Below are 26,516 nucleotides of genomic sequence, written 5' to 3'. Positions count from 1 at the left end.
TAGGAAAGGTGGAGTACTCTAAGCAATTAATTGTGGCGTGTATGAACTGAATACCTATTTGGGTTTTATATTTTCGCAAATTTCTTTATGTCACTATCCCCCAGACTCCCTACTTTTGGAAAAGGATTTTAAAAGGCAAGTCCACATTTCCAGTTATTGATGCTGTGTTATAAATTCAAATTGCGCTGGAATTGGCATGGCAACCAAAGATGTCTTTTCTTCCTACAGACATAACATTGCTACAAATTGCATGGTTAATTTCTAATTAAATGCTCATCCAGGGACCAGGGAATGCATTATATGCCAATGTTATTACTTCTCTTTCTTTTTAAATTATTTGCATACTAAACATTTAAAGTCGATAATTACGGTCTGAGATATGCTTGTTTCTGCGTGTTTGTTTTTACCATATACTTGCATGTGGACCCAGCTATTCTAACATCCGCTACCAGGCCTGCAGCAACTGATGCGAGTTCCTGAGTGCTACAAGAACATAGCATCAGAACACATGGTTGGATGATTTCACAGCAGCAGGTAAGTAAGGGGGGTAGTGGAATAGACCGACAGGCACGCACATGAAATGGCACTGGCCAATCAATAATTCATGGCAAAAATTGAGGTATCCAGACAACCCAACTAGCAAATTGGAGTTCGTACAAGAAAATGGCACCACATCAACAAAAATGTTTGAACCTCGGTTAAAAAGAAGACGTAGAACTGACCTCTACTAGCTGCATGAGGTTGTCGAAGAAGGCCTCTTCATCGATACTCAGCTTGCTGGCCTTATAGATGATGCGGTAATGCTCCACCTTACTTTCGCAGCTCACGCACAACGTGTAGTCCCCGGGGTAGTTGGTGCTTTCCCGCACCAGGAAGAGACCAGTCTCTGGTGGGTACAGCAGCCGCTCGGCCTGTTCCCTTGTGATTTTACCATGGAACCAGCTGCATGGAACAGAATGCGAAGAGGGAATTTTAAACACAGGTTTAGAAACACAAGCGCTGAGTGGAAAAAGAGGCCTGGAGAGGGGGATCTTCAGTTCCATTGCAAGAACAATTCATACAAGTGGGCAATTAATAGTAACAAATATGACGAGGGGATAGCCATTAAACCAACACACAGCCCACAGATAAACAATTATGGCAGATAATAAGGAACACTTAATTGTGTCTAGTCTCTCATTTTAATACCAGTCACGGAGAATCCACAAGGTATTATTTGCCCTCGCTTAAACAATGTACATTTTCTTAATCATGCCATTGACCGCAGTAAAATCTTCAAACATAACCTAAGCATGCCACCCCACTGCAGATACATCTGTACATTACATCTTATTGCATTCATTCATATACAAATGAAGGGTTTGTTTTCTTGAACGGGTGAAGGCAGGTGGGGTAGCTTTCTCAGTTTAAACCTAAACACAATATTCAGCAAAAAATTTAAGAAGCCGAAAATCATTAACTGAAAGTACATTAAAGTCTGACACAGTTTATCCAAAATAAATGCCTTTCTTAAAAGAATTAGCTTGCTTTTCTGTGTTACTTACAACAACAAATAAATTCATACCTCCTCCTCCAAACAATCTTCCATTATTTAAAAAAAAAAAAAAAATTAAAAGCATTCACCGAGTTCCAACGGCTGGCGGTCAATCAGGGCCTGAGTCAAACTGAAGAGCCTGTCCCAGACCTTCAAATACACAGGGAACACCTGACCTGCCTCCCTTATTCAACAAGATGCCCCTCTATCCATTCAGAGAATGTCATCAAGCTTAGCACATAAAAACTCCAAATGGGGGGCTAAGAGGGTAGACTGCTCTGTCCTTGCCCTGAAAGCACCAAACCTGCGCCATCCCTCAATTCGAGCTGTTGCTACACTCAACCAAGTCGGTGTTAAGCAGTCCCCTGCCTTAGCAGGAGTTCATTTGAGCAACACAATGTTAAGAGATGCAACTGCTCAAACCCACTTTTTCAGTACCATATGTATGTGGCAGTGTGGAGGAGGGCAGATGCACATGAAAATTGATGGCTGAAAGAAGAGTGAACACACAATAGGTCCTTCCCAAACGCTTCCTTTGTGGAGAAGTGTTTAAGTGCGAGTTTGCTTAACACTCATTTGAAACCAGTCTGAAAGCAACAAAGAGCAACACTTCCTGAATGTACTTGTTGATGAAGATGTCATTTTATTTCCCAAGTTCAGACATCCTCGCATTGAACAGGGCAACCAAATTTAGCATGATTTCTCTACCATGTTAATGTTAAAGCATATTTGTACCGCACACTATCACCATCGGAGTGGTCCCCTGGCGGCTCTGAAAAAAGTGAAGGAAGGGGGCGAGTTAGTGGGAAAAAGCTGGAAAAGCGCAAGAGAGCAGTGATGTGCTGTTGGCAGCCTCAGCCCGGTGGGTCCATTGGCTGGGCTTGGGGTGCTTTCCGTTCGGTAGACGTTGTGTACTCTTGTGCATGTCTATGTGTGTTTTGTTTTTGCGGTGTATTGAAGTTTGTGCGGTTTGTTGTGCTATAGAGTTGTGGTTGTGTTTGTTTAGAGTTTGAGAGTTGTATGCAGAGGGGTGAGATTGTTAGTGGGTTGGTTATTGATTCAAGATTGTACACTTGGTCCAGGCTCGGTGAATCGCATGTCAGTCACTGAATCACATTTCTATCTAGATGTTGCGCAGACTAAGAATTCGATCTAAGTGTGGTATATGCTAACAATCAAATTTCTATCTAGATGCGACGCAGGCTGGGTAGACTATTCCGACCAAGTTATGTTATGTTATTTTGCATTTATATAGCGCCTTATATACCATTCGTATGGTCTGAAGGCGCTGGTAGGTTGAACGCCCTTGGGAACCGAAGTTTGGGTCAGTAGAGAGAGTAGAGTCCAAAAAGTGCGAGTGCGCACGAGGTATGTGTGCAGCTGGTCTGGAATTCATGTGGTAGCTGCTTCTTAGCGCTAGGTGTGGTGGTTGAGAGATCAGGAGTATGTGTTCGCTCTGGTCGGAATTATCCAGACCGAGTGTGGCTGCGTTAGGCCGGTGGAGAACGCCTGGCTGGGGGGTGTGAAACCAGCAATGTTTACTTAGAGTGATGTGGAGTGAGTGGGAGATGTTGATATGAGAACAGTTATACCGAATGGTGTCATAGTATCTCTGTGTTCTAGTTGAGTGGTGGTGTAAAGGAGAGAGTAAGCGTGGGGTGTGGTATGATGTATGCTCTTTCAAATATTCCCTGCATTCCAAAGCATATTATGTACGTCACGCAATTCCGTGCGGACAGGTCCGTTCTATGCATTTTTGTTCATTTCAGGCATTCAAGATTGTCCTACAACATTCATGTCTGCTCGACATACTCACGCACTCTGGTTCACCTTGCGTGCTCTAGTCTATCCTTCATTCTCCAGTGTGCCCCACGCATGCTCTCATGTGATCCATATGCGTGCACTCCTGTCCTTCTCGCGCATGCACTCGAGTCTACCCTGCACACTTGTCCGCTCTGTATACCCGTCCACTCTGTATACATATCCTTTCTGTTCTCTCATCTGATCTACATACTCATCTGATCTACACACTCATCCGCTCAACATACTATTCATCTGCTCTACGTACTCATCCATTCAGCGTACTCATCCATTCAGCATACTCATCCATTCAGCATACTCATCCATTCAGCATACTCATCCATTCAGCATACTCATCCATTCAGCATACTCATCCATTCAGCATACTCATCCATTCAGCATACTCATCCGCTCTACAAATCCATCCGCTCCATGCGTTCATCCGCTCCACACACTCATCAGCACCACATACCTTCATCCGCTCCATATACACTCGTCCACGCCACACTCTCTCGTCCACTCCACACTCTCTCGTCCACTCCACACTCTCTCGTCCACTCCACACTCTCATCCGGTCCACACACTCATCCGGTCCACACACTCATCCGCACCACAGACTCACCTTTTCTGCACTCCACCTACTCATCCGCTCCACACATAAGTCCGCTCTATTTACTCATCCGCTCCATTTACTCATCTGCTTTCCGTAGTCACCCGCTCTCCGCAGTCACCCGCTCTCCGCAGTCACCCGCTCTCCGCAGTCACCCGCTCTCCGCAGTCACCCGCTCTCCGCGCTCTTTCGATCCACATGCTCGTTCGCTCTCACACGTTCGTCTGGCCAAACGTTCATCCAGTCTATACGTTCGTCCGTTCAGTATAGTCATCAGTTCTACGCCCTCCTGTTCGCTTCTCTGTATTTGCGTACTCGTCAATTCTACACATACTCATCAACTCTATACGGTCGGCCGTTCTACACACCCAACCACTCTACAAACTCATTGGCTTTAGTATGTTCATCTATTTCATCCGATCTCCATACTCATTTGGTCTTTCTAGTCAACTGTTCTTCCACTCATGCACCCTTCTACTTAGTGTATTCATCTGTTCTATGCGCTTCATCCATTCTAACTATTTCATCAATGTCATTCACTATGTTCCCTTCTCATTCATTATGTCCATTTCATTGGTTCAGATCTCCTTAGTTTCCCAATGATTTATTCCTATTATCCACTTCACTGTTTTGATCTACTTTACTCTTTTAAATGTTTGTCTTTCTAGTTTACATTCGAGTTTATTTAGCTGTCAATTTCTCGCTTCAGGTAGTTTGTTGGGTCAGTGTTATTGTGATGATGCTAGTTTGGAAACCGGTTGGTTTTAGGGGAAGAGGCAGGTTTTCAGTAGTTTGCGGAAGGACGTTAAGTCCTCAGTTAGGCGGATGTGGGGTGGGAGCGAGTTCCATAGGGTTGGAGCCAGGGCTGAGAATGATGATCCGCCTAACCTGACTGAGTTTGTTTTAGGAATTACTAGGAGGCCGGCTGAGCTTGATCTTAGGGTGCGAGTGGGATGATAAGGTATTAGTTTGTCTTGAAGATATTGAGGTCCAGTTTTATGCAGTGCCCGATGGGAGAGGCATAAGGTTTTGAAAGCCACCCTACGGGCTACTGGAAGCCAGTGCAGTGTCTTAAGGGCTGGTGATACGTGGTCTCTTGGACCGAGCGCAAGTAGCATTTTGGCCACAGCGTTTTGTGCTCTTTGGAGTTTATTCAGTTGGTAGGAATGGATTCCAAGGTATAGGAGGTTTCCGTAGTCCAGTCTGGATAGAACGATTGATTGGACCGCGGAGACTCTGTTGGGAAATGAGAGGTATGGAAAGATGCGCCTAAGGGTTTTAAGATGGTAGTGGCAGGACTTTGAGACATTGTTGACTTGGCGCGAGAGTGTTAGGTCGGAGTCCAGGGTGCATCCAAGATTTTTCACTGTGTTGGTGGGTGTTGTTGAGTTGCCCATGGCGGGTGGCCAGGCTAGTGGGTACGGAAGAAGATCGGAGTTGCTGCAAACCATGATTTCTGTTTTGGAGGGGTTTAACAAGAGGTGGCTTTGGGTCATCCAGAGTTCTATGTTAATGAGGCAAGATGCCAGGTCAGGTCGGGAGTTGGGATCCGAGTTCAGGAATTTTAGAATTAGTTGAGTGTCGTCGGCATAGTTGTAACATAGGATGTTGTGTGAACGAATTATTGGTGGGAGGGTGATCAGGTAGAGATTGAACAGGAGGGCGGATAGACATGCTCCTTGAGGGACTCCCGTGTCAACTGGTCGAGCTTGGGAGGTAAAGCTGGAGAGTGTCGTTATTTGGTGCCTGTCTTTGAGGAATGAGGCTATCCATTTAAGAGTGGTTCCACGGATTCCTAGGGAGTAGAGGCGGTCTAGGAGGATTGAGTGATTGATCGTGTCAAAGGCAGTAGATAGGTCGAGAAGGATTAGTGCGGCGCATCCCACTGAGTCTGGTGTCATTTTAAGGTCGTCCCGGATCGAGGTTAGGGTGGTTTCAGTTCTGTGACGTGTTCTGAAACCTGATTGGGCGGGGTCTAGGAGATGGTTGGCTTCGACAAAGGCATTTAGTTGAGAGTAGACGGTTCGGTCAATGAGTTTGGCAAGGAACCTGTTGTTTGAGATTGGGCGGTAGTTTTTGGGCTCGAGAGGGTCGAGCGAAGGTTTTTTAATTAGAGGTTTGACGTGCACCGTTTTAAATGCTTCGGGAAAGATACCAGAAGAAAGGGAGGCATTTATGATAGATCTTGCGTGTTCTCCTGCGCAGGTGGAAGCAAACATTTCTTTAAGGGTTGTGGCTGGGCAAGGGTCCAGTGGTGATCCAGATGGTTTGCGGGCAGATAGAAGTTTGAGAAATTGTTCTGGTGATATTAGACTAAAGGATTCGAACGTTGGTTGCGTAGAGGTCGCAGCTGATGGGCTGGCCGGTACGGGCGGAGGGTTGTCAAGTGGCTGTAGGAGACCCAGTTTGGTGTTTAGAGTTTTTGTCCTTTCAATAGCCGTGGTGTAAAAGTGGAGGGAGAGTGAGTCGCACAGTGATTGTGACGGGGTCGGGACGGTTGTATTACAAGCTGGATTGGTGAATTCGGAGATGATTTTGTGGAATTCTTTGCTTGGGTTTTTGCAGTTTAGGATTCAGGTGCTGTAGTGGGCTTTTTTTGCTTTCCGGATTTCGGCCTTGTACCGATATAGGTGTCGGGCCAAGGTGGTCCTGCTCCCGTGGGTTTTCTCTTTCTGCCAATTGCGTTCTAGGTATTTGTAATGTCGTTTAGTGGTCTTCAACTCAGTAGTGAACCATCTGGGGAAAGGGCCACTGCGGGATGATGGTTTGCACGGGGAGGTGAGTCGCATCAGAGATGCATTGAGCCACGAGTCAAAGGCCTCAGGGGTTAGTTGGTTGTTGGGACGGCAGGTAGGTGGTGGAGACTGCAGGAGTGCCCGGCTAGGTCCGGGGTGATTATTAGTTTTTTCCAGCATTTGCATAGGTTCGGAGGCTCAGATGCGAGTGCGGGAAGGGGGTCGGGTGAGTGGATGGCGAACGAGAGAATGAAGTGATCGGACCAGATGATAGGGGTGGGGGGCTTTAAATGAATCAGGGTGTTGGAGCTAAAGATGGCATCAAGAGTGTGTCCTTTATAGTGAGTCGGGCCGTTTATGTGGGGTTGGAGATTAATTGCATCTAAACCATCAACCAGGGCGTGTGTCATAGGGTTGGTAGGGATGTCGAGCCATATGCTGAAGTCTCCAAGAAGGGTGAGGTTGGAATGGTTTAGTTGGTGGGTGGCGATAGAGTTGCAAAGGTTGTTTGCGAATTGTCTATCGTAGCCAGGGGGCCTGTAGATTATTAGGAAGCTGTGAGAGAGCGACGGGGAGAGGGATAGTTTAACGAGGAGAGATTCGCAGGATGGAATGGAGGGTTGGTTGTCCATGATTGAGGCGCGGAAGAGGGATTTGAAGATGAATGCTACCCCCCTCCTCTGGACGGACGGTTCAGTGGGATGAGGCAGTAGTCAGGGGCAAAGGCTTCATTAGCGATTGGGCCGAAGTCATCAGAGAACCAGGTTTCAGTGATGAAAACTAGGTCTGGTTTGACAGAGGCGAGGAGATCAAAGATGCAATGTCTGTTTTTTGCTACAAATCGGGCGTTAAATAGGATACAGTTCACATCGGCAGGCAGGGATGGTTTTGGTGCTGGAGCGGGATGGGGCAGTGGCGGAGAGAGTGGAGGTAGAGGGGTAAGGTTAGTGATGCTAGGGAATAGTGGGCGAGCAGATAATTTGGCAGGCTTCGGGCGGGGTTGGATGGCTGCGTGTGATAGGATGAGCGGGTTTGGGTTGGGGGATTTGAGGATGGGGTGTGGGCGATTGGGAGTTTCAGTTGCAGTTGAGGAGAAATCGAGGGAGAGGGGTCTCAGGAAGGGAGAGGCCACGGGGGAAGGAGGAGATTGTGGGAGAGAGGTGGTGGGTCGAGACAGGGGAGGCGAGGAGTGCTGAGAGGTTGAGGGGGACTAGGAACGTTTCCTCTTTAGTTTCTTTGCTGCGACTGGGGTGTGAGAGAGGGTAGGGGGGTCAGAGGGGGAGAGGGAAGCAGCTTCGGTTCTTGCTAGGGCTAGGCGCGCAGTTTTTAGGGAGGGGACAGGGTGCGGTCGGTGATTTGGGAGGGGGGGCGGGAGGGAAGGCAGAACGGAGAGTGCGGGTGGTCCACGGGGGTCGTTTCTGACAGACTCTGGTGGAGTGGGTGTGCGCTCAGGATTGGTGTGAGCTTTAGGTTGATTTAGGAGGGTTTTCTGATTGTAGTTCTAAGATCCGTGGTTCACGCTTTTAGGCACACTTCCAGGTTCAACTGGTCAAAGACTATTTGGTGCTTTCTAGATACAATTGTAGACAGAGATGATATTAGTTTAGGTACACTTCTAAGTTCACCTGTACACAGAGCTGATATTCGGTCAGCCTCTAGATTCAATTTGCTAAGAGGGGGTATTTGATTATTAGTTACCGTTTTAGATTCTACATTACACAGCTATACTGTTAGTTATACTAATAGGATTGAGTAGGGCACGCTCGTGGGTGGACTTCTTTCAATTCACCTTTATACAGGGAGGGTATTAGGCATGAATCTAGATTCAACTTTCCTCAGAGAGGCTATTGGTCACAACTTCTAAATGTAATTGGGGACACGTCTAAATGCAACTTTCTCAGAGGGGCTACTGGGCGTAGCTTGATTGAGTAGGGCACGCTAGTGGGTACACTTCTAAATGCAATTGGGTGCACTTCTAAATTCAACTTTTCTCAGAGGGACTATTGGGCGCAACTTCTAAATGGGTACAATTCTAAATTCAACTTTTGTCAGCGAGGTTATTGGGCGCAACTTCTAGATGCAATTGGGTGCACTTCTAAATTCAACTTTCTCAGAGAGGCTATTGGTCACAACTTCTAAATGCAATTGGGTACACTCCTAGATGCAATTGGGTACACTTCTAAATTCAACTTTTCTCAGAGAGGCTATTGGTCACAACTTCTAAATGCAATTGGGTACACTCCTAGATGCAATTGGGTACACTTCTAAATTCAACTTTTCTCAGAGAGGCTATTGGTCACAACTTCTAAATGCAATTGGGTACACTGCTAGATGCAATTGGGTACACTTCTAAATTCAACTTTTCTGAGAGAGGCTATTGGGCGCAACTTCTAAATGCAATTGGGTGCACTTCTGAATTCAACTTTTCTCAGAGAGGCTATTGGTCACAACTTCTAAATGCAATTGGGTACACTCCTAGATGCGATTGGGTACACTTCTAAATTCAACTTTCCTCAGAGAGGCTGTTGGTCACAACTTCTAAATGCAATTGGGTACACTTCTAAATTCAACTTTTCTCAGAGCGGCTATTGGTCACAACTTCTAAATACAATTGGGTACACTTCTAAATGCAATTGGGTACACTCCTAGATGCAATTGGGTACACTTCTGAATTCAACTTTTCTCAGAGCGGCTATTGGTCACAACTTCTAAATACAATTGGGTACACTTCTAAATGCAATTCGGTACACTCCTAGATGCAATTGGGTACACTTCTAAATTCAACTTTTCTCAGAGAGGCTATTGGTCACAACTTCTAAATGCAATTGGGTACACTTCTAAATTCAACTTTCTCAGAGAGGCTATTGGTCACAACTTCTAAATGCAATTGGGTACACTTCTAAATGCAATTGGGTACATTTCTAAATTCAACTTTTCTCAGAGAGGCTATTAGAAGTTCCATCTAGGTGTGTCATATGCTAAGAATCACACTTCTGCCCAGAGATGGCGCAGGCTAATCTGTGTGGTTCTCTCGGGCTATGGTACTGGTTAACATTAGACTGCAGGCCACTGAAAGGTATGTTAGAGTGGTGGGAGCTTTCTGGAGCAGAGTAATTGCTCTACCCCCCACCCAAGCCAGCGCTTACAGTTTTGTCGGTGTCTGGTGGCTTCCTTGGCTTCCCCTGCGGACACCTGCTGACACTTCTTGGAGCCGCTTCTGTTGGAGCCGGCCTTGGGGCCCTTAGCCGCTGGGGGCTGCTGGGCAGAGGGCTGCCCTGGGAGGACCAGTGATAAAGGGCGGGATGGGCGGGTCGGGAGGCGAGAGGGGGCGGGACCAGGAAGGGGTGCAGGGCGGGCTGGGAGGCAGGCGGGCGAGGGAGAATCAGGAAGGGGAGTCCGGGAAACACTGGGCAACGCGGGGCCTAGGGAGCAGTTAAACAATCAAACAACGGAAATGGGGGCACGGAAGGGCAGGCACACTCGCCTCCTCCTTAGATTGGAAAGAGGAGCGGGTGCACCGGAGCGGGTCGCTAGACCCAGGCAACCACTAGGCAGCAGCCAATCAGGGGTGGGGGGCGGGCTGGGAGGCGGGATGGGCGAGGGAGAATCAGGAAGTGGAGTCCGGGAAACACGGGGCAACGCGGGGCCTGGGGAGCAGTTAAACAATCAAACAACGGAAATGGGGGCGCGGATGGGCAGGCACACTCACCTGCTCCTTAGATTGGAAAGAAGTGTGGCACATACTAACATTTACAATTCCATCTATATGTGGCGCTATATTTCAACTAAAAGCTGGCAGAGTCCATAGGAATCTAATCCATATCTGCCACCACCATATCCAGATGATGATTGGTATGGATGCATTTTGGAAATGTGGAGCCGATGGGGTGGTGGGCATATAGGTTTTCTTCTGCGTACCCACCCAAGCCAGCCAAAATCTTGAAAATCTTGAAAATCCCTTTGGCTGACAAATAAGGTTAAAAAAAAAACATGCGTAAATCTTGCACACAGGTTTTTTTACTCTTCATTTCTGAGGGATTGGAAAATACCCCCCTAAATGTTGCCCAAGTTCTGGGGGGATTTTTTTTTTTGTGTGGGACGTTTGACCACGTTAAGTATCGGTCCTCAATACGGCCAAAAAGGGGAAGTGCAGGTACTGAGGGGCGGTCAGATCCGGCCCATTTAAAGCACTGGTTCCCCTTGATCCAGGCCGCCCCACATTTGGTGACGAGGTAGAGACTTTCAACATGAGTGAACAAGCTTTGGGTGCACACCGCCTTCTCTCCCACGATATCTGTGGAAGCTCTACCATTTTTCTGCCCAACTAGTAGATATTCTACCACATTTTTTCAACTTTCCGCCGCCTCAGATTTATTTTCCTAAAATGCAAGTTGCTAGGGTAAACCCCAAACTCCCTCATCCTGGCGTAAACTTTGCCTCTTAACTGTCCTGAAATGTTGGATGGGAGGGATGTGAAGTAAATGAATTAATGTGCACAGGTTTTTGTTTTGTGTGCGTGCAGGGCCGAGGGGGACAACTGAGCTGTGTGCCCTCAGTGAAGGTGCCCCCTAGTCAGGGCACTTTCTTTGCCATAAGACACGAACACACGTTTGAAGCTTCGTCAACGAGAAACAGGCCCAGGAAGGATACGCCAGCAGAGCACGCCACACTAGAACAATTTACTGTACACACAGCACACTACTGTCATGGTCTCTGCTTCCAAAAGGTCAGGGTTTTCCCAACTCCCTTGGAAGCAGATCCATAACCCAGGTTCCGAGTGCCAACCAGTCCCAATTGGGACCTTTTGGACCCAGTCCTGGCGCCAGTGGCACCAGGCTCATAAATATGCCCAGTCCCAGCGCTGGAAGCGCCGGGCTCATAATGCTTGGGTGGACTTACCTGCAGCAGACCATGCTGCTTACTTGCCTGCCAGTTGAGTCTCTGATCCTCTTCTGTTTGGAACTACTTTTCCTGTTGGGTGGGGCTGGAGCCACTCCCTAGATTCAGAACACTGGAACTCTTCTGGAAGGCAGGAACTCTTTTCTTACCAGGAACTCTTTTCTTACTTAGGCGTGGCTGTGGAAGAAGACACCTAAGCACTACAGGAGGCTATTTAAACCACACCCGGTGGATGAATCTTGCTTTGCGTTATTCTGCACCCTCTGCAGCAGAACGCTCATCGTGTCTTCTGCATCCGGTCCTGGGCCTAAGGAAAAAGGCTTACCATCCTGAATCCAGTCTTCAGCAACTCCTATAAAGACAAGAAAGAACAGGTTAGCATTCCGGCATCTGAAAGGCAAAGGCTTACCTACTCTTCGTGCGCTCCGGAGGCCGTCGGCGCTGCATCCCGCATCTGAAAGACAAAACAAGGTGCGTTTAAAGACATTGGGGAACTTTAATACTCACGTGCCATTACTCCTTTTCACATCTAACCCAGTGGGTATCCCGGCACCCTGCAGCCGCTCCGAACTTGTACCTGCAAAATAAAAGACAGTTAGAGCGCATCGTGAAGCTGGCAACAAGCGCTTACTTACGTGCTTCCAGGCGCTTCTATTCATCACACGGGCTCCATCTTCAACTCACTTCAGCCCGTCATCCGCCATCGCCGGAACCCTGCAAAACAAGAGACATCATTATTAAAGACTTTAAAGACATTTGAGTTACTCGAAACTTACCGTTCGTGCAGTAAACGACGGACAGCAGTCCTCTGAAGTCAAGAGGCCTGCGCTACCTATCCAGTGAAGGAACTGGTTACAGCACCCTGCCCCGAGGCAGATGGAGAGCTCGGCATTCACTTACCTAAGGTGAGAGCGTTAACCTGTGGGGGTCTACAGGAGAGGAGAAGAGGAAAGAGATAGGGACACCCCAATAACCCCAGTTCATTAACCCCGTATTTTCTATCTGCAGACATCCTCTCTGCACGTCAGGCATACAGGGCACAGAGGTCCAGCCCAAAGAGCCAACCGGGTGCTGCACATCACCTTTGAAGATACGGTAGTCGCCCAGTCAAGACCGGCGCCTCTGCGAGAATCAGATGAGCGTTACAGACTGGGCAGGCAAGTTGTCTTTCCAGTGCTTGAATAATAGGTGTTATCCTTACCCGACTCAGCTGTTCTCATCCAGTCGATCTAAGAAGGACATGCGGCTGAGATGGATCAATCACGTGTAAAAGACCTCTGCCTCCTAAGCATTAACCAGGACAGTTTCTAGGCAACTTGGTGCCCAGGGCGAAACACTAGTATGCACCCCCATCCCTCGACCGGCACAGGTAATTCCCAAACTAGACCACTGTGGCGTGCAACAAAACCCCTCCTCAATATCAATAAATAATTGCTATATAAATGGAGCTGGTTTCATTACATTGTAATTGAGGTATTTTAAAGAAGAAATCTAATGTGAAAACACAGCTGTTGCTGCCCAAGTAAATGGTTTTTCTGTCACCTGCTCTTAGGGAAGGCCTTTCCTGAATGCAGCTTCAAACTGCCATACTTGCACAGTGCGAGTGACCAGTCTGTCGCAGTGTGAGGGCCCCCTGGCTGTGTTACAGGCGTTCTGTTCGTACCACCTCACTTGTATTTTGCAAGGGGCAATACTAGACTAAACATATGACTTATTTTCTGATAGAAGGTTATCATTCCAAGAAGGGCAGTCTGGTACACTCTTATTGTACTCTTTCAAAATACCTCTATGAGAGTGGGAAAGGGGACAAATAGCACCAATGAGGGTTCCTGTATGCTTTCCATTAAATCACAAAGTATTTCAGGAATAAAACAGTGATCAGAGATCTCAATATTTGATTTTTAAAAAGTCTGTAATAAAAGGGCTGTATGTGTGAATCTCTAAATTCCTAACAGACACATGGCTTGGTGCTCAACATCACGGTTCACAATACTCACCCCAACATTAAAATGCGTGTAACCATGAACCATACATACTCATTAGGACATGTTATGTTTTTATTCTGTTCATTTCTACTGATAGTGAAATTGGTTTTAACCGTGTGACCTCCTTTTGTCATTAGGCCTTGCACTGTGTTTTGCTAGGTTTGCCGGCTGTTTGTTTTCGCCCCTGCCCCCCTTCTTTTATTGCACATTGCTCATTTGAGCTGCTAACTTGCATGATGGGAGAGGAGGGCGGGCAAGCAGAGCCCCAGTGTGTGCGCGCACGCACGCACACGCACACACACACACACACACACACACCCCCCCCCCCCTTCTGCTTGGCAATGCTTTGGGCGACACACCAGCAATTCACTACTGGCCTGGCCCAGACACTCCTCTGTTATTTGAGGGTGTTCTTTTGGCGTGCTTTGAACTACAAGTGACTCATTCATTTAAACTCCGAGTTGTAACCCCATGCTTGGTTTATATGGGAAAGTCCCCTATGCCCCCATCCCCCCCGCTTGTGCAGGGCGAATGAGCGGCGCACACTGCATCAATATGTAAAACGTTATTTTGGAACAGCACTGTATTTAAAAAACTAACAACAATTTTAAAATTCCTGAACAATAAATCTATTACTTCAGATGAAGGGCATTTTAATAAAATCTAACAAGATATATTTTATCCATTTTTTTGTAATCAAAGTACCCTGTCATAATAGACACACAGCGGGATAATGTAAAAAAAAGAAATTATTTAAACGAAATGTGCATTAACAAAAACAGCTTAAATTCAAGAACGATTGCAGAATGCAAGGTTGTGTGCAGCACATCCCCTTTCCAAGAGGATCTAAAATTAGCAGGCAATTTGAATAAACATAATGCAGAAGAAGCAAACAAAGGAAGCTTGTGCTACACCATTCGTCTTACACCATTACACTACCTGAAATTGGGCATGTGACGCGGAACCAGAACCCAGAGAGAAGTTTCACTTCCTCTGAGCTCTCTTCATAGGCCGTTCATAGGGGTCAGATGTAATGAGCAAAAACAAACCAGCAGGTTTGAGCAAACGCTGGCCACTGCAGTGCTTCGTACAACACCAAGAGGAGCTTGTACCAAGCCCAGTCCATCACAACTAACTAGTGCATATCCATGGTCTCTTCTTGTACACAGTTTGAATCAATTATATGCAATACCCTGCGGGATGAAACAAACACACAGTCCGAATCCCACAGCTACACTGGAATGCATGATTGGGCAAAGCAGCCCAGCATTTGACTGGGCAGTTTCAGCCTTAGTGAACGCTTCTGGTTCAGCACAATAATTGGAGGAAAAAGCTGTTAAGAGGAAAACATGACTGGGTATAAGTATTAAGTAGAAAGGACCTGCACTCTCCAGACTATCATCGATTAGCCTGCCAAGCCATTACATAAAGGAGTAAAGACCATATGCGGATCAAGCTCGGTACTACCCCAGCTCGAAATGCTTAGTCACATCCCTTCTGCACAAGACCATAAGCAACCCCAGACATGTTTCTGCCACATTGAGCATCATCAGTTGTGTAGTTAGGCCCAACAGGCTAGGGACCAACCTTCCAGTCATCACCCCCAATGTGTTGTCCACGTCACCAATGACCCCCCCAATGTGTCCGAAACATGTCTGGGGTTGCTTGTGGTCGCGTTGAGTGCTTTATCGTTTAATTGTTGAGAAACCTATTTTTCAATTACAACTGCTGCCGGATAATGATTTAAAATACAGTTTACGTTTTTTTCCAGCACCGGTGTGGCCCGGTGCATTCTTGAGACTCCAATGAAGAATGTGAAGAATGCATTGACCTGCTGAAGAACGAGAATGATTGAGACATGGCATCCACCTCAACATCTGTGCTGACCAAGCTCTGAGTGGAACTGTTGGACTGACTGTCCTGGCAGCATGAGGATTGTGCAGTACCACTAACATTGTATCTTTCCTCAGTAGCATTAAGCTGGCATTTGGATCCATCGAAATTGCCAGGAGATGGGAGCAACTTAGTTGCAGGTTCTAACTAACAGGAGCCTGGTTACCATGGAGCTACCAGGAGCTACTTTGACTGACTTTGACTAGGCGAGTGGTGCCTTTCAAACATAGCTGTGAAATTTTAACTGAGTATGTTAAGTTATATATATAAAAGAGTAAAGGACACACTTAAAGGACATATGAAAAATATTGGATAATGTATAATGGACAAAATGTTATATCTTAAGCAGAAGTTAGATTTGCTGCACACTATGTACTAGATCTTGGTTCCCGAGAGGTTGCTGCTGCCTAACGGGTGATGTCCAATATCCAGAAGCTGCCTTTTGCTCCTGGTCAACAAATCTTAATCTTGAGCCATGATTACAGGAACAGGGCCCCTTCCTCTGTGAAATACGCCAGTTTCCTAGTTGGTAGTTACGCTTGGTAATAAAGACCATCCATTAGGAACTGGGTGGTCTATATAACATAAGTAGCAAAGAACGTCCAAAAATACAGTGGGCTGTAAACTCTCCCAGTCTGTTCTGCTTGCCGGGACAAAGTAGGGGGTGAGGGGGTAAGGTCTCCACAGGTCCACTAGGGCAACATCCAATTGTTTAAGCACACTTCAGAAGCTGCTTGAGTGTTGGAATTTCAGGTAGTTTAAATTGTTTATTGGGTTCCCTTTCCTAGGTCACTAGTTTTGAGGCATTAGGTGATCATGAAACGTGGGAATTTTTTTTTAGATAGCGTGATGAATCCAATGGAGTCATCACGGATTCCCCAGCGGAAACCTCCTCCCATTGGCCAGGGGTCGGCAGCAGCTATCTGATCCTGGGGGCGGTTATTTGAGGGAGGATCACATGGGAGGCGATAGCTACCGGGGAGATGTCATGACTTCATTGGATGAGCTACAGTATTCCCCCTTTCCCATGAGGAAGTCCTTCTGAAACCTAAGCCCTTAATGGCCTATATTCTCAGCTAACGGTAGGCCTTGTAGAGGAAGTCAAGAAATGTTTTCTCTACAATACCCTGATCAGGCCCTCACCTTTGACACAAACACCCACAACTCACACTACACCTTTTGTTTCTAATGTGCCTTTATGTAAAATCTCTGAGAAAAACCATCTAAGCGTTAAAAGTCAAATGATATACATGGACTCCAACTCCCATAATAACCCAGGAGGAGAATGAGGGAAGTTGTGCAAAGTTACAGGAGCTCGAAGTACAACATGTAGACTAATTGTTTTTCCAAGTCTTCAGTGCGCATGACATTTAAAGATGGCAACCATGCTTTTGGATCAGTGCAGGAGAAGACACTGACCCACATGCTGAGGCTCACGAACGCAAAGCACACAGACAGGCATGCTGGTACGGAGAAGGTTGTTGGGACAGGAGGTGAAACGCTGTGAGAGAGCAAGAAGGGCCATGGAGACAATGAGAGCCTTGCAAGAGCTCCTGGATGATGGGCCGCTCAATCAGACAGCGTTATCCAGTTCGGGTCGAAAAGTAAAGCCGGTGTGTGACTGCAGACCGGCACAGGATGCTGGAAGAACATCTGCACACCACACTCTGAAGTGGAAAGCGGATGAAGGGACCACACAGCAGAGGCACGAGCAGAATTCGATACGATGGAAGGAACCAGTGAGTCTGCCCAAAGCAGCTGGGGGCCCAGGGGCGTTCCGACAAGCGTGCCAACAAATGTTTGAATGGTACGAAATTGCTAATGCAGAAAAAACCCAAAGCTTATTTAAAATACAGTCAAGGCAAAGTTCAAAGGCAAACCCCAATCAAGTACAGATGCATGAGATGCCAGTGAGGGGAGAAGTTTGATCAAATGTTACCATAGACCGATATATCAGGCACCTCACGGTATCTGCTATTGTGGTATAGCCAAAGAATTGCGAAATGCATAATAAATCCTGGCAGGCGAGTACACCAGGCAGCTGAAATTGTATGGAGCATCCTAGCAGGGTAGTATACCAGGTAATCTGTAAAGTTATAAAACATTCTACAGAAAGACTGTTTTTAGAACTTATTGTTTAAACAAGAACTTTGTGAGTCCAGTGAAGACACAAAAACTGTTGGCTAAAGAGACATTTTTGCCACCCCGTTTAAGAATCCAGGGGAAGGTAACCACCCTCTGGATCCAAGGGCCTTTACCTCAGAGAACATTTTCTTTGGATTCCCTTATACTTTTGGTTTTGAGCACTTTTGCCAAGATCAGTTTAAAGACATTTCCTTGCACCCCTTTGTTTGTTTATAGTGTGAGGGTCAGGATAGGACATTTTGGACACAAGGATGGCTTTTAAGCTACTGACATCCTGACACAGACAGATCCTTCGTTTTTGGTTTCTAGCTAGGGAAGTTCCTCTTTAGAAAAGGGTCAGAGGCGCTTTTCCCCAACCCATTTTTATTTAATAAATGTCTTTAACAAGAAATATGACAACTTTGTGTCCGGCTTTCATTTCTGACCCCTCACAGTAGCTACTTGGTGGGGGTTGTGTAGAGGTTGAAGGTGTTCTTGGTTCCACTTTACAGTTTGATCCTCAAGGCCACCATCATGTACCCTTTCCCTGCTGCATTGCTGATCCTCGCTGCCTTTAGAATCCAGTTAACCCTCACAACCTAGCCTCCTCCTTCATCTGCCACCTCCTGGGTGCCCACTCTACTTGATAAACAGCTTTGCCTACTATCAGCTGTTACCCCCATCCCGTGCTTTTTGCCATATATTGTTTGACCTAAATCAGCACACTCACCTGTTATGTTCGCGCAGAGTCCCACTCTCGCTTGCCTCCAACGCGGAGTCCATTTTCTAGTTCACCTACTGGCATTATTTCAACTACACCTACACTGTGCTAATACTACTACCACAGCCTCCCCTCTGACACATCCTGCTCTCATCATGCACTTTATCTCTCATCTGCACAGTACTAGCATCGCTTCGTGCCCTACACAGCAGCCTCACATCATACGGCCTACCACGCTCAACCCTACAGCGGCCAACCCCTACCTCAACCTCCCACTTCTTTGGCTACAACATTTCGCCACCAAGCCGACACCTAATCAACCTTGCACGGTATCTATGAGAAACTCCAGACTAGGGTCCAGACTCCCTTATACCTCCCACCCCCCTTCTATCACTAACCGTCATGCCAAACCATCACTTACTAAGCCTACAGCCCGGGACCAACAACCCATAACCACACCCATTGCTACCATTCCCACGCAGGACACCACCTCTGCCCTAAGCACACTAACTTCTATCAAGGCTGCCTTGGTCAACACCAGATCACTTACGGCCCATGCCCTTGATATGGCTGATTTCATTGTAACTCACGAATTAGACCTGATGGCAATTACAGAAACGTGGCTTCATAATGCTTCAGGACCCCTTCTATCAGTGGCCATCCCAGACGGCTATACCATCATCAGAAGCAAACGTAACACTGATCAATCCAAAGGAGGTGGCGTGGCCATCATACACAAAACCTCAATTAATCTCTGTTAATCCGCAGCTCCCTGCCAAATCACTTCAGCTGAACTACTTACAGCCAAACTAGCTATCTCTGCCAACCAGACTGTCACATTACACATTATATACAGACCTCCTGGCCCACTCTCCACCTTCGCCGAAGACTTGTCTCTTGTCCTCACTGACAATACTAAGTCCAAGTCACAAATTATAGTTCTAGGCGACTTCAACCTAGGCTACCTTGACCCCAACGATGCTCCAGCACTCGAAATCTACTATCTTTTATCTAACCTAGGCTTCACCCAACGCGTGACTTCCCCTACTCACTCCAAGGGCAGGACTTGGTTAGCCGACTTAAACTGCAACACCACTATCAGCTCTAACCTAGCTTGCACGTGGACAGACCACCACCTTATCACCTTCAGCATTCCAAATAAAATCATCCCCACCATCACTAACATGGCACCAGCTACTACCACTAGAAATAAGCGCAATATAACATGTGCTAAACTACTTCCTCTCATCCTTCCCATACTCGATGATCTCTCCCCCTCTTGTTCTGATCCCACGGTCTTGCTAGACATTTACAGTCAGACCATGCTAAAAGTGCTTGACCTCATCGCACCTTCCAAACTACGGAAACCCAAACCTCGGGCCCACCTCAATTCCTGGTTCACACCTCAGCTGAGAGCCCTTCGCAAGGAAAAAAGGATCCTTGAATCACTTTGGAAGAGTCACCCCACGGAAGCTAACAATGCAAGTGTTGCTCTAGTGTCTCTTAATTACAAAGAAGCTATACTCTCTGCCAGAAAAAAAGAGTCCTATAATAAACGTATTGAACTAGCCCAATCCAACACCAAGGAGCTTTTCAAAATCCTTAAGGAACTAGAATCTCCAGCCACCCCACCAAACACATGTCCCAAAGACAGTACCTGGTGTGTCAACATTCAAATGGCCCTCCTGGGCAAGATTGCTACCCTCCAAACTAAAATGAATGAGAAAAAAAACAGCCTGCAGTCTAATCGTTCATGCAACACTACTAAGGAGAACCCCACAACTAACACTGAATCCTTGGAACCATTTTGCTTTTCACCTCTCTCCGTCTTGTTGAACACATCATCAACACCCTCAAACCGTCCAACTGTCAGGGGGGCCTCTGCCCTGCTACCATCATTAAGGAGGCCTCACATAACTTAACCCCCTTCATCACTACCCTTATAAACTCGTCATTCAGTTCTGGGATCGTCCCTAATAACCTCAAGGATGACTGGGTCATTCGACTCCTAAAAAAAACCCACCTTGGATGCCAACATACCCACTAACTACCGGCCGATCACCACGGTCCCTTTCCTTCTCAAAATCCATGATCGTGCAGCATACCTCCAGATCCAAAAGTACCTGGAAACCAATCATTTCTTAGGACTAAGGCAATCAGGCTTCTGTCCATGCTATGGCCCTGAAACCACCCTTCTGGACCTCAAAACCCAGATTGAGGACTTAAAGGACAAGGGCAAGCTTGCCCTATTACTCGTTCTAGATCTCACTGCAGCTTTTGATTTAGTAAACCACCAAATCCTATGCCGTCACCTGAAATCTGCTGCCCACTTCTCGGACAAAGCCACTACCTGGATTACCTCATTCCTTGACAATAGATCTATGTGGGTCTTCTCCCCCACTGCCACCGCTACATCCTCTCCTGTCACTTGTGGAGTCCCACAAGGATCATGTGTCTCCCCTACACTCTACGTTTTCACAAAACCTCTCTGACATCTTGGATCTACTGGTACTGGGCGTCACGTATACCAACTAAGCTGACGACACCCAAATACTTATACCCATCACAGGAGAGCACAAAATTGACTCCCTAGCCATCAATGCCATTTACCAAGTTATCCAGGCCTGGATGGCTCAGCATGAATTGTGCTTAAACGACAAAAAGACCGAGCTTCTCATCCTTGGCTCTCACCAAAGACTAAGTAAACTCGACCCAGCATTTCAATCCTTCCCTATTGATGGTAACCCTATCAAAGTTGCTAAAGACACCAAAACACTTGGCATCTATATTGACTTCACAGTTTCTCTGTCCAGACAAACTAATGCAGTATCCTCGGCAGAAGCTTACACATGCAAGCTCATCACAGCATGCCGCCCCTTCCTCTCACCAGCCAATTGCACCACACATTCCAGGACTCTGGTCCTCTCCAAAATTGATTACTGTAACACACTTTATCTGGGTACTAACCAATGCAATATGAAAAAACTGCGAATCATCCAAAACAATGCAATTAGAGCGGCCCTCAAACTCCCTAGGAACTTGCACATTTCAGACACCAGACGGAACCTCCATTGGCTTTCAGTCTCCCAAAGAGTCTCTCTTAAAGCATTGTCGTTTACACACAAAAGCCTTGCTAACCAAGCCCCCAGCTACTTAGCCTGCAGATTTTCTCGACACACCACTTCCAGACCACTCAGGAGTGCCCAATCTAACTGCCTTGATATCCCACGTTTCAACCTTCAAAGATCCGGTGGACGCAGCTTCCCAGTCTTAGCAGCCAAGCTATGGAACTCGCTACCTAACCCCCTGAGAGCTTAACCCTCATTCCCACTATTCAAACGCAAAGCCAAAGCCTGGCTGTCCACCCACGACCGACCTTGACCCTACCTAGAGTCAGTAGCTACTGCATCTACTGCCTCATGCCTAAAATTGCCTCACCTGTATATTCACTGCATCATTTGTATATTTCTGTATATTTAAATCATATGTTATATATTTGTTTGTACATATATTGCCTGACCTTGCTTTTATTATGCCTGTAACCAAGTGAAGCGCTGGTTGCCCCTGGGCCTGGTGCGCTCTATAAATAAAATAAATACTAAAAAGAAATACTAAATCATGTACAATAAGAATGGGCTACTTGCCTGAAAGTATGGTTGACCAATATGTATATCCTTCTAGACTCCCATGCTTTTTGACACAGGGATAATCATTCCCTGGGGACATTATGCCATGAGGATATCAGGCTGCTGAATGATTTGCCATCTGCATAACGAGACAATATTGTATGACCTTGTTCAATGATTACTGGGATTTTCTGACATTGCGTTACCTCCCCAATCTAACCTCCAGCAATGATAATGCCTACCCATCATGATCATCTGCTACTGGAATTTTCCTGGCCACTAGGACATTCTCCCACTGGATAGCTTCCCACTGTGATGCCTAGTTAATGGGATAATCCAACATTGGGCAACTTGCCACAGAGCTATTTTTCAGCCTGCACGAGATCCCACTAGAAGCCAACTATAAAAACCACACCGAAATGCCTTCATCACGAAAAGACAGCACGACAAGAACTACCTACCTGAACACACAGACAACAGAAGGCCAGGTTGCTAGCACCACTGAAAACAGTGAGCCTACACAAAACTTACTCCAGCTCCTCAGTGAAGAACCAGAAGCAACAACGGGTCACACCACAACCCCAACAGCAAAGTAAAACACAAGATCGAAGACATGAGAAACCCATGCGCAAACGATATACCGCATACTGACAACACCCCAAAGTAAAACAAAAGGATTCACTGGAATCTGGTTAACACCAGATCAATGTCAAAGCAAAGCAAAGCACAGAGAGGCACAAGCTCTTTGAAGGGGGAACTTCATGATTTTTCTCAAAGAAACCTGGCTAATGGAAACACCTCTCGAGAAAATTCAAACTCGGGCAGCCCAAACACGAAGGAAAAAGAGGTGGTGGCCTAGCTGTAACATACAAAGATCATGTATAAATCACAATGGTACCATCATTTAAGATCCTAGAATGCAAATCACTCGTCCTCCATTTAGCTCTGGACCATCAAACCGATCTATCCTTACTCATCTAAAGACCACTTCCAACCCAATGTTCGTAGATACATTTGTAGAAGCTGTAACCTGCTTTGCAACAGAAACTACCACTTGATCAGACTACGAGACTTCAACATCTGTTTTAAAGAAGAGAATACCATTCGAGCCAAATCACTGACCTTAACCATCTACCATACATCGACAACAAATTGTGAAGGGAGCAATCCTTGAAGCCAGCCACACTTTGGAGCCAATCTTCTGCAAAAGAAGCCAAGCTATAATTGCACCCCCAATTCACATAATCTGGATTGAGCACTTTGTGATAACTTTTCTGATTCACGCTCGACAGCAAGTACATACCACCCACATTTAAAAAAAAAAAAATGGAAATCCCTCAACACAATGGACATGAACACCAGACTGCAATCCACAAAACCACCCAACACTCATCTGGACTCGGTGCCAACAGACAAAAGAATTGAGACACTCCAAAAATGAATCACAGAAGCTCCACATGATTTAGCACCACAAACTCTTCACTCCCCCTCAAAAGAAAAGGGCTACCTTGTGGTTTATGCTCCAACTCAGTCCCATGAAGAAAAACAAACCGAAAACTCGAGCAAGCTTGGAGGAAACATTACAACCAGCAGGGTAAAAACCACTTGCCAAAAACATTTACTGTTCTGCAAAGCAGAAATACTAAAAGCAAAGAAACTGCACTATGCCGAACACATCTAAAAAGCAAGCAACGCATAGAACGATATTCATCAATGAGATCCCCTGTCTCCCTCGAAAAATAAACTCTGATGCCCTTGCAAACCACTGTAAGAACAGATTCATAAATACCAAACAAGTCATTAACACTAGGTCAATGGACACAAGCAACAATATCACTAACAACCATACCCCCACCTCAGCAATGAACTACACTGCACCAATTTCGACTGAAGATTTCACTAAAGTAAAGAAGTAAAGCAACAAAGCCGGCTTACCAGAAGACCCTTGCCCACCAGGCATCTACAGAAACATCTTTAGCAAACCGACCCCTGCAGAATACTTCTGCAACCTCATGAACCATTGCTGGATGCAAAAAACGTACCTAGGAGTTTCAAAGTTGCCTAAATTAACCCACATCTCAAAGAACTCCCTGAAAATACAGACAACCCAGCCAACTAACGTCCTACATCAAACATCCGTTATCCGGCCAATTTGCTAGAAACCTACATATACGCAGTAATAGACATTTGTAGAAAAACCCCACCTACCTGACCAGGGAGAAGTTGGCTTCAGGCCCATGAGAGGAACTGAATCAGAACTGCATTCCACCTGAGATGACCTAAAAATGAATTCCGACCCAAGCATCACCTCCATTCCGATACTACTTGACCTATTAGCGGCTTTCGACACAGTCAACCACGCAATCCTCATCAAAAGTATACAAGAAGTATGGATAAATGCTGCAAAACAATCTATGAAATACTTCCTGACAGAAACAGAAACAACCTGGCTACTAACCTTCAGTTCAACATTACACACAATCCACTGTGGAGTCCCACATGGGTCATCCTTCCTTCTCACTACTACTCTTCGAACATTTATATGACCCACTCAAGGAACATGGACTCACATGCTACAATTATGCATAGGATACTCAAAACATCTACAAAATCGACAACAGCAAGGACATAAACCAAACCTTTGTCAACTACCTTACACAAATCAACGCATGGTTGAGCAACACATAAACTCAACCCAGACAATACTGAAATCATGATCACACCCAACAACCTCTCTATACAACTGCATATACCATGGCTTACTGAAATGAGAACCAGACGAAGCATCCAAAAGTAGTTAAAATAGTTGGAATTTTAACAGACAGCAACCTAACATTGGCAGCTCAAGTCAGCACAGCAGTAAAGAAATTATTCTTCCACCTACGTACCTTCAAGCTGATATTACCATTTTCACCTTCCCACACAGAGCACGTGTCATCTCCCTCATGTCAAGAATAGACTAAGCAAAAAACAAGGGGGTGGGGGGTCCTGGGAGTCTCTCTGCTAGACATTAGTCCTGGTTGCAAGAGCCTTACCCAGATTCTTAAGCTGTTGGTGTTGATACACTTTTTCAGAGGAGAAATGCCTAGCATTTCAGTGCTGGACTGCCCCAGGGCAGGACAAAGACTGATATGTTTTGGATATTTCTCCTCTGTGAAAGATAGTGATCTAAGAATCTGGGTAAGTCTCTCGTAACCAGGACTAATGTATGGCAGAGAGACTCCCAGGAACCCCCCCTTGTTAATTAGCATAATTTTAGTAGCTTTGGGTCTCACCCTAAGTTACTAGGGGAATCCAGACGTGGACCCCTTGCTTGCTATTCTTAGAGAGGCACAGCTCCACCCTATTGATGAGGTCCAACCAGACCGAAACACGTGTCTGAGGTTGCTGTTGGTACTCTTGTTCAGAGGAGAATTGCCTATCATTTCGGTGCAGGAATGCCCCAGGGCAGGACAAAGACTGATATGCTTTGGATATTTCTCCTCTGTGAAAGATAGTGAGATAAAGAATCTGTGTGAGTCTCTCGTAACCAGGACTAATGTCTGGCAGAGAGACTCCCAGGACCCCGTCCCTTGTTAATTTGCAAGAATAGACTAAACCAACAGAATGTATTGTGGAATGCCTGACTACCTCCCCAAAAAACTGCGGCTCCAGAACGCAGCAGCAAGGATCCTACTAAGAGTCGCCAAGAAAGAACATCACACCAGCACTAAGATCCCAACCCTGGCTAACGGTCAAGAAAAGTTTCCATTTCAAAACACTCTGCATTGTTCACAAAGCAAGCATGGCAAAGGAACAGAATTCCTGAAAAAACATTTCTTCCATCTATAGACCAAAAAGAAAATGGTGGATCAGCTTTTACAAACATCTCAATGAAACTCTGGGACTCCCTCCCCAAGGGAGCATGCACAACAGGGAAACGCTGGACCTACAGGAAATGACTCCCCCCCCTCCCCCTGCCCTCCTCCCCCTGACACCCCGCGAAAGGGAACATGTGCAATCGAGAAATGCTGGACCTTCAGGAAAGCACTAAAACGTGGCTCTTCGACTTGCCAACCTTACTCATCAAACTATGGCCCATGGTCCAAGAGCAGCGTGCAGCTATAATGCAAAGAGGTGCAGCTTGAAGTACCGGGTCTTGGTTCTGGATTCTAGGGCCACGCAATACAAGCGGGCTGGACTGCCAGTGAAAGAGACCCCCAACACCATTAACCAGAGCACAGCAGGTTTAAGTTTAAACAACCTTCACAACAATGACTCAACCCTGTACCTTGGTACGAATATCTCCCTCTCCCACCACTAACCTTACGAACACTCTACATACTCCTGCAAACACCTTACAACGATCAACTATGCCACACATACAATAATCACAACATTCATACCCAGATAACAAACAGCAACAACACCTCCTCCAATAGCTCACACAATTGTAACAGTTCATGCATCCCTACACTTTGGGCAAACAAGGCCTCCCATACGGGACCATTACCACCTAGAAAACCCAAATACAGTGACCAGTTTTTCCAAACTGAAACTACCAACATGAAAGCAAATACACTTGTGCACTCTCCCTCTCCTCCATTTAA

General features: G+C 46.2%; 1 protein-coding gene across 13 annotated transcripts in view; it reads right to left on the bottom strand.

The window, feature by feature from the left end:
* Window positions 1-26,516, bottom strand: part of CSK (C-terminal Src kinase) — a 914,950-nt gene that overhangs the window by 302,069 nt on the left and 586,365 nt on the right. For all 13 annotated transcript variants that reach the window (XM_069624501.1, XM_069624495.1, XM_069624502.1 and 10 more), the window contains one exon: window positions 723-942. In XM_069624501.1, coding sequence (XP_069480602.1) covers window positions 723-942 — 220 coding nt within the window. The remainder of the gene's footprint in view (window positions 1-722; window positions 943-26,516) is intronic.

This window comes from Ambystoma mexicanum, chromosome 11 (assembly GCF_040938575.1).
Source record: "Ambystoma mexicanum isolate Mex_15411 chromosome 11, UKY_AmexF1_1, whole genome shotgun sequence".
In the NCBI taxonomy this organism is placed as follows: Eukaryota; Metazoa; Chordata; class Amphibia; order Caudata; family Ambystomatidae; genus Ambystoma; species Ambystoma mexicanum.
This window is presented reverse-complemented; position numbering and strand designations above follow the sequence as displayed.